This window comes from Sapajus apella, unplaced genomic scaffold (genome assembly GCF_009761245.1).
Source record: "Sapajus apella isolate SASKATOON/1434 unplaced genomic scaffold, GSC_monkey_1.0 scaffold147, whole genome shotgun sequence".
In the NCBI taxonomy this organism is placed as follows: Eukaryota; Metazoa; Chordata; class Mammalia; order Primates; family Cebidae; genus Sapajus; species Sapajus apella.
In genome coordinates this window covers 1,849,380-1,863,368 of record NW_022437087.1, presented here as the reverse complement: position 1 = coordinate 1,863,368, position 13,989 = coordinate 1,849,380, and the positions used below count along the sequence as shown (strand labels likewise).

Genomic DNA, 13,989 nt, shown 5'->3' with positions numbered 1-13,989 from the left:
TGCGCTAAATCTGGCAGATACAGAACTCCTCAAAATTTTACTTATGGTTTGAGTTCCTGTTCACGATGACTGTAATTTTCTATTGCTAGTAAAAACTGGAATAATACAGCCTATTTGAAAAGTGTACAAACTGCTTTCAAAATAATCTGAGAGGTTGAAAGATAGTATCATTACCTCCATTTTATTAATTTAATAATAAACAGGTCTAGAGAGAAATTAAGACAGCAAAAATGTGGTAGATTCAAATCTAAAAATTAAATTCCCTGCCTCCTAATTCAGTGATCTTTCTTTTGTAAATACTCTAGGGATTCTAAAATACAATACAGCCAAAAAGTACAAGACTACTCCTTGTGAAAATATGAACTTTCACAGGCATATTTTCCCTTTGAGGCCAGACAGGTCTGTCTGACCCCAAAGCCCATGTTCTCAACCAGCATTCTTTGTCTGTTGAGACAAAAAAAATATTGGGAAATCGGATGGAACAAAATGTAAATCGAACTTTTGATTAAACAATCACATACAAAGTGTAATAGCAACCATGTTATTTGAAATATGCAAATGCATTCATTTTCATGCAAGAATGTGCATTCCATTATGTTACAAGGTTGTGGTTCTTTTTCCAAATGCCATGTTTCAATTCAACCATTTTACAGTATTTTACAGGATGTAGTACTGGCCAAAAATACTTATAAAATATATATTTGTGATGTTCAGTTCTTTCCAATAAATTTTCTCCTGCTGTCTTCAGTTGTAATTTTCTGTTCCCTGCCATGGCAGGACGCAGTATTAAATCTGCATGTATCTTCTATGAGCTTTTAAAATAAACATTGGCTAACCTGAGATATAAGAAGACATTGCTACAACTTAATAACTCTGAGTTTTATTTGCAAATATCAAAACTTACTTAGTAACCTTGCAGAGGTTTAAATGTTCATTTTCTAGCATGTTTCATTTTTTTTTAATCTGAGAAAAACTCAGTTATCTTTCAAATATACTTTAACTTGTAATAAAAATTCTTTAGAAATTTTTAATTTGGAGACTATTCTGGAACATTTTCTGAATGAGTGGGCCTTAAAGCACCATTAAAACCCCATTCTGGGTGTAATTGTACAATACTCATGACACACTTTTCTGTCTTAAAGCAAGTTTACTGAAAAGAATTTAGAAGTTTAGTAGACGATTTAGGATACTCATTGAGGTACAGTATATTTTCCAAAGATGGCCACAAAATATCTCCCATCCTATACATTGGTCCCACAATGTTACTTTGACACTCCTCATTGTAGAAGATTTGATTAAATATTTACCTTCAAAAATTAAAGTTACAAAAGTAAAAATTATAAAAATAAGTTTACCTCATTTTATAACAAAATTTAGGTAATAATTACAACTATAAATTTAGAACATAATACAATAAGTGTTGAAGGGTCAGCATCATTTTTTGAATAAATTTCTTTTGTAGCATGAGGCAACATCCCTTACTTCACATTTGACTGTTGCAGTGTTATCATGAAAGTGCCTTTTTTTTTTTAAGAAAAATGAAAATATTTGTAGCTTGTGGCAACACAGTGATACCCCATCTCTACAAAAATATACAAAAAATATATATTTTTTATATTTAAAAAATAGTGGGCATGCCTATAATCTCAGCGACTCGGGAGGCTGGGTGAGAAGATCACTTTAGCCCAGGAGGTTGGGGCTGCAGTGAGCTATGATTGTACAGCTGGCGTCCAGCCTGGGCAATCCAGAAAGATTCCATCTCAAAATATATACTTATGTTTTAGCCTTCGTCAAGAAATAAATTAATATGTAAAAGGTAAAAACACAGTCTCCGAGAGAAGAAGCAGAGTCCTTAAATAAGCTGCCACGTTCCTTTTGGTTGGTTGGGTTTCTGCCATTTGCAAACAACAGTCTTGACGGCTTCAACATGTCAACATAACATAACACACACACATACACACAGAGTGTAACAAATACCAGGAGAGATTTTTAAAATCTGTAGGCAGAGCCTTCTATGTGCCACTCAGCATTTAACACATCGACTTGTAAAATAAATAAAGAAAAAATAATTTGTGTAAGAAAATTATGTTGATTTAAAAATTAAGGAGCCTTGGGCCCTAGAAATAGACACGGCATGCTTTCTTGAAGCACCCATGGAACATTAACAAAAACTGATCCTCTGTTAGTCTAGAAAACTGCAGTCAGTTCCAAAAGTCATAAATGATGCAGGTAACATTCTCTAAATATAATATAGTCCAACATAAGTGAATAATAAACAACTATACTCCCCAACTCCACCCATTAGAATTTTTATAAAGCCCTAGGCCAAACAGTAAATAGATCACAGATTATTTGTGGCAGGAAAAAGAACAGGGAGGCTTACAGCGACTTCAGACTTGATGAACAACTCTAGATAATAAATTTCAGTATCCTCATGAAATGGTTTTTGTCCCAAGTGAATCTAAATTATGTAATTTATTTAAAAATTATTCTAAGAACGTGGACTGAATATAACAATAAGTGGGGGGAAACTTGAAAATAATGTTGAACATGGAGCCATGATGCTCCCCCTCAATCCCAAAAACACGAAAGGATTTAGACAGTTGTAGGAACTAGTGCTTCTAAACATTTTAAACAGATGATTTCTATGAGATAAACTATTTTAAAAAGGCATAGAAAATGACAGTTCATCTCACAAAACTACTCAAACATGATACCTAAATCTACATGAGGAAAAAAATAGGTCTACTTCATACAGTGTTGGCCGGTATAATGCTATCTTATATATAACGATGCTCTTTGTTTCCAAAATACAGACATACACACAGGCCTAGGGTCATATTGGAAAGAATGGTTAATATTTTTCTCTTTCTGCTGATTAGCTAATTTGACTGAAGGGGTACTACTGCAAAGTCCTGGGTAATGAAAAAGAGTGAAGCATCATATGTTATGGATCCAAAGGTATCCTGTTTGGTGTTAAAATGCAAGTTTTGCAGCACTTCAAATAGGTGAGTTCTTTTTAGGAACTAGTTGAGGAGACAGCTGGTAAAGATTAAGGATTGTTGAAAGCCATTTGGCCTTAGGAAGGGCATCGTAAACCACTGGAGCCTGGGCGGAAGTGACCAATTATGTCAAGAGGAGCTGGAAGAAACTACAGCTCGAGGCCTGGGATGGTTTGAAGGGATTCGGAGAAAACAAAACGGCAGTCGCTAATGTACCATGTCGGGAACACGTCTCTGCTGGGAGTACGCTCAAACAAGCCCATAGTGGGCCCATGCAATGTTCGTTCCCATTTTACCATTTGTGGAAAGGGATTCTTGTACTCCACTATCCAAAATAGAGTACATTTATATGCATCAGTGTCATTCATACATATATATATCCCCTAAATTAAATAATAGCATATTATAATCAGCAGTATAATACAATTACATCATTACCTCAAACATCTGTCATTCACCTACCAATCACTTTCAGCAAATATTCATATGCACAAAAGCACAGAAACAACCAGATGGGAACTTCCTTTTATAAGCATACAAACCCACCCACTCTCATAGCCTCACTAGCCTTTTACCTGCTGATTACAATTAGAAGCTGCCCTTCCAATGATTTAAGACCAATCTCCATGACTGCTTGAAGTTTCATCCCATTCCATCTTCTGAGAGAACTGATTGATTCCTTTGCCTTTCACTTTCATTCTGGAGCTTTCTTGTTGCCTCTTAAATGTACCCAAGGCTCTGTGACATTAAATACCACCAACCCTCACCCACACCCACACCGATCTCCTCAACCCACAAGGCCATCCTAGTCATCTCCTCCCCGCTGTCTTCTTTAACATGGCCAAATTTTGCTGCAAAAAAAAAATATATATACATATATATATATATCTCCTCTATTCATCTCCACTCTGTCACTTACTACTCTTTGCTCAGCCCCTTCACATCTGGTTTCCATCTCTGCTCCACCACTGAAATGACCTTTCCTTCGGTCCCCAGTGGTTTCACATTGCTGAACCCAGTGCCAATTCTGAAGCCTCGCCTCTCCGCCTCTGCATGGCACACAACACAGCTGGCCTCGGTTCCCACCACACAACGGCCTTCCTTTTTCATCAGATCTTGCTGATCTTCTTCTCAGACCTTTGTGGCTCAGTGTCCTCCACCCAGCCACTGAACGTTGAATTTCCTCAAGACTTAGTCCTAGACCCTCTGCACTCTTCATAGGTATTCCCCTGAAAATTCTCATCCATTCCCCTGGCTTTTAATCCCTGGACACACAGATGATGCATAAATGTACATTTCCAGTTCAGACCGCGCCTCTTCACTTCAGACTCACACATCCCACTGACTACTTAGCATCTCCACTTGGAAGTTGGGAGGCACCTTAAAAGCATTACGTCCGTAAATGAACTCATGAGTTCCCTCACCAACGTTTAGCACTCACCATCTCAGAAAACAGTCCTAGGACTCAGACTTGCCATCACACTCCTGCTTACCCACTCCACTGACAGATTCTTTTATCTCCATCTCAGAAAACAGTCCTAGGACTCAGAGATGCCATCACACTCCTGCTTACCCACTCCACTGACAGATTCTTTTATCTCCTCTCTCAAAGCCATCTGCCACACTCCATCTGTAACCACAGTCACCACTCCAGTTCAAGCTCTTGCCTGGAATCGGCAATAGCTTCCTATGTGCTCTCACACCATCCTTATCCTTTCTAATCCATTCTCTACAATACAGCTGGACTAACCTTTTTGAAATAAATAAAAATTTGGTCATGTAACCCCCCCTTTAATTACTTGGTTTCCCATTGATCTTGGGATAGACTTAAAAAACATGGCCTGAAAGGCCATCACTGTCCAGCCTCTGCCTTCCTGTCTAGCACCATGCCGCACTAAACCCTGTCTCGTTCGCAGTATTCCCACTGTGCCTGGCTTCTTCCATTCCTGGAATGTACCATGCATCCTTCTGCCAGCCTTTGCATATGCTCTTTCTGCTGGAAATTATCCCTTTAAACCCCCTTTTGCGTAGCTAATGCCTCATCTTTTATATTTAAATTCAAATGTAATCTATTTTAGGGAGGCTCTCCCTTACTTCTCTAATTAGGTCAAATGCCCCTTTTCATGGCACCATACACTTCTTTTGCAACTGCTGTAACCAGTGGTAATTATATATATGTGTGAGTATGACTATATGATGAATGCATTTTCCCTATTAGAGTTCAGTTCCAAAACTAGGAACTACTGAGTCACTATCACCTAGGCCAGTGCCTGGCACATAGAAACATGCAATAAATATTTGCAGAACATTGTTTTAAAATGAAACAATAAAGAGATTCCTGTTATTGCCAGGACCAAGACAAGGTTGGCATTAGCCACATTATTTACAACTGTTCTTAGAATTCCAGACAATGCAATAAAATGTGAAACTTAAATAACTATTGGATAGGGGAGGATAAAATCATCATTAATAGCAGATGATCATTTACTTAGAAAACTCATAAAATAAGCTGAAAAATGATTAGAAGTATTAAGGTGTTCAGCAATTTAGTCAGATTTTTAAAAAGAGAAATAATCAATAGCATTCCAATATAATAAACACTCTTCAAATATCATCTTATTTAATAATCACATTTAATTATTTCACTAAGTCTAATGAGGTAGGTATGACTCCTATCATTATAGCAAAATAAACCACACCTCTACAAATTTAAATAAATGGTACGAAGAGAGCTGCAGAGCTGGGGTTCACAATGGGGTTAGGTCTCAAACGTCCACGTATATACTCCTAGCCTGTGTTGCTGGAAATGTAAAGGTGAAAAAATGAGGCTATGAAAACAACAAACAATATAAAATCCAAAAGAACTTTGGTAAGGAATGTTTATGATGTAATAAATCATAAAACCTTACCAGAGGGTACTAAAAAGGTAGGCACATCTTCCAGAATGCACGTGTGTGTGTGTGTTTGTGCACACATGTGCACACGTGTGCACATTACTTATGTGCACGCAGACGCTGCTGCATGCATGCATACATACATACATACATACATACATAATACACTTTGGAAGCTGGAGATTGGTGTCTGGATTCTTCATGCTTTTAGGAATTAAAAAAGAATTCTCTGTTGCTACTCCAATGTGAAAACAGACTTATGCAAGGGTCGTAAGCAACGGTAATTACAACAAATGGATTTATTCTTATTTCCTGTATGATGTGAAAATACGTTAGAAAATACGGACTATCAGAATGTGACCAAATTTGATCTTTTCAGAAACTTGTAATTTGTGTATATTACTTTCCTAGCAGAAATAAGAATGTTGAAGAAATAAATATATGCCTGTGTAAATTTCATTTTATTGTGGTTGTCAGTCATTGTAGACTTATCCTCTCTGCTATCCAGGGTGAAGGCTAAAAGCCCACATTCATAACTCACACATTAGTGGACTTATGGAAGCTGAGCTTACTGAACCACATTGAAATAGATCACAGAGGCAAGTACCACTGATTATAAGCAGTGTGGTTGGGACAGCCAAGCCAAAAGAACCAGAAGTTGTGCTCCATCAAGGCAAAGAGTATGTTCTATTTATTTTATATCCCTGAAGATTCAGTGTGGAACTTGGTGAAGGACCATGGATTCTAACACAGAGCTGGTACCCAATTCCCAGCCTTTATTTTATTTTGTTTCTTTTTTTTTTTCTAAAGACTGGGTCTTGCTATGTTGCCCAGGCTGATCTTGAACTCTTGTGCCTCAGCCTCCCGAAGTTCTGGCATTACAGGCATGAGTCACCTCACCCACAATTCTCATCCCCGCCTTTCTAAAGGATTTTGGTTTTATGACTTAGCTCTTCACGTTTTTTTTGTTTTTGTTTTTGAGACACAGTTTCACACTGTCACCCGGGCTGGAATGCAGTGGCACCGTCTCGGCTCACTGCAGCCTCTGCTTCCTGGGTTCAAGCAATTCTCCTGCCTCAGCCTCCTGAGTAGCTGGGACTACATGCGCACACCACCATGCTGGCTAATTTTTGTGTTTTTTTAGTAGAGACAGAGTTTCACCATGTTGGCCAGGATGGTCTCGATCTCCTGACCTCGTGATCCACCCACCTCGGCCTCCCAAAGTGTTGGGATTACAGGCGTGAGCCACTGCGCCTGGCCAGTTTTTATAGAATTTAGTTATTTATTATAAGAACTTTAATCCTGAACCCAAGAAATTAAAAATGTCAGTTTTTGTAAAGTTGGGAAGCTTATTATATATACTTATAGTTCAACCAACCCTCTCTAATGAATGAGAATCAAGTTATTCATCTTTTATTTTTGACTTTATGATGGACTCTGAGTCTCAGCTTCCCCAGCTATAACATTTGGGTTAGTAGGTGTCCAAGGCTCATTTCAATATATTATTCCAGGATTGAATGATAATATACCCTTATAAGGCTAAACTGCCGCTTAACTGAGTGGTGAAAGGCTACCAACTTGAGCTCTTTTAAAATATCTAATGTGCTTCAGATACATAAGAATATATCATGAAGCAGATGGGCACCTTAACATGACCCACCTGAATACTGCCTTGCATTTCTGACAGATGCAAGGCAGTTTCTCTTCTTATAGCAGGTCAAAAGTTACATGGTGCCACTAAGGATAATCAAACTCAATTAGTCAAATGTCAAAAAACTTGTATGTTTTACATGATTCAAAGGTAATTCTATCTACTCCAAGATATATAGCCAAGAGATATAAGAACATATGTCCATACAAAATCACATACATCAATGTTCACAGCAGCACTATTCTCAATATGCCAAATATGCAAACAACTCAAATTTCTATCAACCGAGGAATGGATAAAACGTTGTCTAACCATATAATGGAATACTACTTGGCCATAAAAAGGAGTGAAGTACTGACACATGCTACAACATAGACGAACCTTGAAAACACCATGCTAAGTGAAAGATGGCAGTCAAAGAGGACCACACGTTACATAATTCCATTATATACATTACATGGAAGAGTGGTGGTTTCCAGAGGTCAGAGTCTGAGGGAAAATGGGGTATGATTGCTTACAGATACAGTGCTTCTTTGGGAGGCAATTAAAGTTTCTGAACTTGACCGTGTTAATGGCTGCACAACTTTGTAACTAGAAATCACTATATTGTATACTTAAATGCATAAATTATATGGTGTGTGCAGTATATCTCAATAAAGCTGTTACTGAAAAAAAAAAAAAAAGAGAAAATTATCCTGTGGGTTCAGTCATCCTGGAGGTGGAATCTAGGGCCATCTCAATGAGTACTGGGAACACAAGGCAGATTCTAGTATTTTAGCAAAAGGCTCCAAAAATGAAGCCTAACAGCAGTCTCCCTCAGCTGAATTAGAATTTACCTGGTCATCTCTCTTTGGACAACTCTGACTGGTCTGTCGAGTTCCCAGTACCCAACATGCTATGCTTTCCCAACCTAAGGGGATCTCACTAGTCAGGAGAAGAAGATGAAACAGGGATTCTACCCACAGCATTTAAAAGCTTGAGATTACAAGGTAGATGTGGGGGTGTGCAAGCGATAGCCGGACCCATTTCTGCTCTCCTAACGAAAGACACGGCTCCAAGTCTCCAGTGAGACTGCAGCAATGTGGTGTCTCAGAAGCAGTGGAGACGGCTGCCATTTTGTAGTCAGACGGTAGAAAGTTCCAGGCATGTATTATTGTGATGGAGTAGGAGACCATCTTTGCATCTCAGTGGCTACCTCCAGAGGGTTTCCCCAAACTCATCAAGAGAAAGCACCAGTTTCCAAATTGCCAAGGGCATGTTAGAGTTAAGGTTTCTAAGACATTAAAAGAAAAAGTGTCCAGGATGCTGAACTCTAGAGTGGGCAGGAGTTTGGACTGGGTAAGAACAGACACAAGGTAGTGTGGGGGGCAACTGAGGCAATGTGCTGTAGAGGGAAGAGATAACGCAGGTATTTGAGGTCCGAGTAAACCAGAGAGTCTAAATTCCTGGCTAGATGGCACGGACTTCTAGCAACCAGACAGAAGCAAGTAAGAGGGAGAAAGAATCCAGAGGCAGCTAAGACATCTAAAGTCACATGTGCAACCCTGTCTGCAAGGCAGTAGTTTAGGGGCAGTCTGAGGATAAGGCACAGTAATAGAATAAGCTGGGTTTACTGCCAGGCTGGCAATGTTATACAAAAAGTGGCAAGGAGAGGCAGGTACAGAAGTTGAATTAGTCAGAAAAGAGAAAGACGATAGAATCAAGTCATAGAGATGGACAAGGATTGAGAATTCAGGTTCAAGAGCCCAGGAAACAAGGAGTGAGGGGTTCAGGCACAATGAATGGGCCATGAGCTCCCTTCAAGTAATGGGCTTAAGCCTGTAGGGAGGGGTGAAGAATGATCTGGAGACAGCAGCTCCTTGTGCTTTTCCCACCATTGGCTGGACTCACAGCAGAGCACCTTCAGGCACCAAGCTCTTCACATAGCAGCTGGCTGGAAGGCACAGTCAGGGGTCAAAGGACAGGGTGACAGGGGCTCTGGATTCCTGGTTAGACCCAGTCTCCTTCACATGAGTAACAGATACAGTTTTCTTATTTGTTATTTCTATGTGTTTACTTTCAACAGAGCCCTCGAGAGTGGCTATCTGGACTCCTGCCAACTGCTGCTCCACTTCCTTTTGGATCCTAGCTTGCACAAATCATCAGGGGGCCAACTTTTCACCCCTAAGAGGTCACCTGGCTATACGACCACTTTCTAATCCTGGGAGGGTTTCCTGGCTGTGTATGTCGCCCTCTATGTACACAAACATAAATCAGGGTGATTAATGTGTTCCCCTAGGTTCCGGCCCAATGTGCAGATATGAACCCACATACTTTCTGAGAACAAACTCTGATCTAGAGTTGTATCAGAAATGGCAATCCCAAGCTACTTCAATTTATAAGATTGATTTGCGCACAAGATGGCCTTAACTTATCCATTCTGCATTTTTCTATTTATTCCATGTGAACCAGTGATTCCCACCCCCATCTCAGTTATGCAGATTGATTCTCAAAGAAGCATACTTCTTTTGGTTAGAATATAGTCCCACACTCCTTTACCTTCTAAAATAATCACAAAAGAGAGAGAGAGAGAGAGAGAGAGAGGGAGGGAGGGAGGGAGGGAGCGAAGGAAGGAAGGAAGGAAGGAAGGAAACAAGTATAGTTTTCAGTTATTTGAATGACTTCACCTCCTTTAGACTTCTGCTAATTTGCATATTGATTTAGCAATTTCTCAATCCACTAGCAACACACAACATAACTGTCCCTTAAGCAAAGGTTCAAATACCTCCCAAACATGTTGCTGTGCAAGGGGTGAACCCGGCGTACTCCCAGTCGTAAGTCGTCTCACTGTCCTCAGGGAGAGGGCTGTCCAGCTCGCGGGAGGCTGGGCTCTCATCACATGCTTCCAGGAGGCAGGGCCGTTCCGTGGGCAGCTTGGGGCCTTCACACTCTTCCTCGGGCAGCTCAGTCTCGGTCTGCGTGAATGTGAGAAGCACACGGCACTTCACCTCTCGGACCTGAACACCCGGCCCACACGTGGTACTGCAGGCTGACCAGGGTTCTGGAATGAACCTGGGGAAAACCAGGGAGACATCAGTAAATGACACCGAGGATCATTAAATATAGGCCAGAAAAGAAGTGACATATTCAATGAAGGCAAAAACAACCAGTTTCATTTGGGGGAATTCCACGCATTTGGAATTTAATACTTTCATTGATGATGGTCAATAATGCAGCTAACAAACTTTCAAATCTTACTAGCAACAGAAAGACTAATTTACTAAACATATATTCTACTTTTACATCCATTTTATGATTCAAATCTGTGCTATGACCTTTGCAAAATTACAAAGGTTTTAAGATTTAGTAATAAATAAAGCTATCTTGTGGAGATAATTTCTAATCTGATTTCATTTATAATATGGAGATCTTCACCAATATTTACTCAGTAAATTAGTATTGAGCTTATCCTCTGTAATGGGCAGAGTGGTATTAAACTGTCTTCGAGTTTAAGAGCTAAATTTTAGGGTATCTTAAATACTTTTTACAGAGTGGATGAAGCTTTAATATTCTTTTATGCTTCATATACAAAAATGCACTAAGCTTCTGGATCTTCTTTAAAACAAAAGAAATATCATACAATCTGGCTGAACAAAGCATTTAATTCTTATTCTGAATTATTATCCACTAAATCAAAGGTCATCAAACTATGACCAATGGGTCAAATCTGGCCCACCTATCTTTGGTACAGCCCACCAGCTGAGAATCAGTTTTACATTTTTAAACTGTTGGGAGAGAAAAAGATATTTTGTGACATGTGAAAATTATATAAAATTAAATTTTACTGTGCATAACTAAAGTTTTACTGGAATATAGCCACACTCATTTGTCCGCCTATTGTCTATGGCTTTTATGCTACATAACAGAAGTGAATATTTGCAATAGAAACCATTTGGACTACAATCCCTGAAATACTTACTATCTGGCAAATATTCTGTCCTTTACTGGACCCCTGCACAGAATTTTGAAAACTGGATTCCGTAGGGACAGATATAGTTAAGATATATTTAAGGTACTCTGAGGCAACACTTTGTATCATGAGATATTAAGTGAGAGAGGAAAAAGAGTTCAGTAATAGAATAAGTTTTGAAAATTTTGGGCTCAATAATGTTCAACAGATTTATCCACTGCAACACATTTCCAAATATTATGATCTATAAATGCATACTACAAATGCTTAAGAGAAAAATATTACATGCATCATTTCATAAACTTAAGTGAATACAGACCCTTATCCATGGGATAATATTCTACTAAATAACTTGAGAAAACACTGCTAAGATGTTTAAGACACAGTTCCAAAGCTTAATATTCTAACCTCAGAAAGACAGGGTTGTGAGGTTCTCACAGAGTCATCCAACCTTCTTTCCCCAGGCAAGACTTAACTATAGTTGTCCAAAAAAGCACGCCCCCAATCAGCAGGATGAAATACCATTGCTATATACAAGTCCCGCAAAGAAACATCAATCAACATAAAACATGTTGTTCATTGTGTTGAAAATTGTTAGCGGGGAACTCTATTCTCCAATTCTCAGATTCCATGTGAGGGCTTCCTCAACTTCCCAGGTTGGGGCAATTTTGGAGTTAATATTTGATGTTTCTTTTCTTTCTTTGCTACTCTCATGGGAGAACTGGAAAGAAGACTACTTAAAGATGAGGAATCCATACAGTGTAATAATATGTAGTCAATTAAAAAGATGTCCCAAAACCTAAAATACAATAAAATAAATAAATGGGGGAAAAAAAAAGGTCAAAGAGAAAAAGTTACAATGGAAAACTTCCAACCACTAAAGAACTTAGTCATGTATATTTTAAATGGATGATGGGTATCAAATTATTATGGTAATTAAATCAGGTGCATGCTTTTAAGTGGTAAAAAAAAAAGATGGGGGTCTAGGTATGAATTGATAAAGAACAGTCTTTCTTGAAGATTGTTAAATGAAATAAATATACATATATGCTACATACATACTGTGTAGTCTATAACATATAGTATCTACATATACCTATGTACTATATTTTGATTTTAGACAAAATAGATCATAGTATATGAACTGCCCCACATGTAGCATGTATGTATGTAAGCATGGGAAATAGATATTTTCATTCAAATTAGACCTCTATGTGTTGGTGACTGAGAACCTTTTTACCCAAGGTTTACCTCGAGTAAGAAAGTTCACCTTAGCCAGGCACAGAGGCTCACACCTGTAATCCTAGCACTTTGGGAGGCTGAGGTGGGTGAATCACCTGAGGTCAGGAGTTTGAGACTACCCTGGCCAACATGCTGAAACCCCATTTCTACCAAAAAAAAAAAAATTATCCAGTCGTGGTGGCACACACACCTATAATCCCAGCTACTTGGAAGGCTGAGGCAGGAGAATTGCCTGAATCCAGGAGGCAGAGGTTGCAGTGAGCCAAGATCATGCCACTGAGCTTCAGTCTGGGTGACAGAATGAGACTCCATCTCAAAAAAAAAAAAAAAAAAAAAAGAAGGTTCACCTCAATTCCCAGCAGGGAATGATGGTTATATTCATTGCTCTCGAAGGTTTTCTCTATATTTCGAGTTGGTTTTCAATGATCTTTTAAAAAGCCCTCTTAAAAAGTAAATGTTAGTTCCATCCAAAGTAATAACAAGTGACTTAGAGGTTTAAAATGAAAAAGCCATGGCAACTAAAAAATAATTACACATAATCCAGAATGACTTCCTTCTAGGTATTATTTTTTATTTAAATTAAAGATATAGCGTTCACACAATTCTGAAACTTGTCTCTCTTCCCCAGTTATTATTATTTTTTTTTAAAAAAGAAAGAAGGGAATACATTCAAAGACCCATGTCTGGGCAAAACACAACCAGAGGAATAGATTGTGCTCCCTTCATCTTTGCACAATGGAAGAACTTAAAAAGAATCATGTCACTAATGTGAGAGCTTTGAGACGAGATGATAAAACAAGAGTAAAATAGAAAATGGCAGAGCTGAGGAAACCAACTGTGAAACATAACAATATTGTTGTCACAAATCTAACAAGTAATTCAGAACTAGGAAAAAACAGAAGAAACGTGGCTGAAGATCAAATTAATGACATAGAGGCCAGACTTGAAAGTGGATGCAGTGTTGAGAGAGAGAGAAATAGAAGCTGCAAAGAAAACTTTTAGGGGGATGGAAATGTTCTGGATCTTGAATGGGGCTAGAGTTTGAGGGGTATACACATCTGTCAAAACTCATCAGCCAGACACTGTGGCTCATGCCTGTAATCCCAGCACTTTGGGAGGCCAAGGTGGGTGGATCACCTGAGGCCAGGAGTTCAAGACCAGGTTGGCCAGCATGGTGAGACCCTGTCTCTACTAAAAATACAAAAATTAGCTGGTCATGGTCATGCATGCCTGGAATCCCAGCTACTCAGG

At 38.8% G+C, this 13,989-nt stretch overlaps 1 protein-coding gene across 5 annotated transcripts in view; it reads right to left on the bottom strand.

The window, feature by feature from the left end:
• ADAMTSL3 (ADAMTS like 3) overlaps positions 1-13,989 on the bottom strand; it is a 361,855-nt gene that overhangs the window by 104,325 nt on the left and 243,541 nt on the right. For all 5 annotated transcript variants that reach the window (XM_032264821.1, XM_032264819.1, XM_032264822.1 and 2 more), the window contains exon 16: positions 10,312-10,598. In XM_032264821.1, coding sequence (XP_032120712.1) covers positions 10,312-10,598 — 287 coding nt within the window. The remainder of the gene's footprint in view (positions 1-10,311; positions 10,599-13,989) is intronic.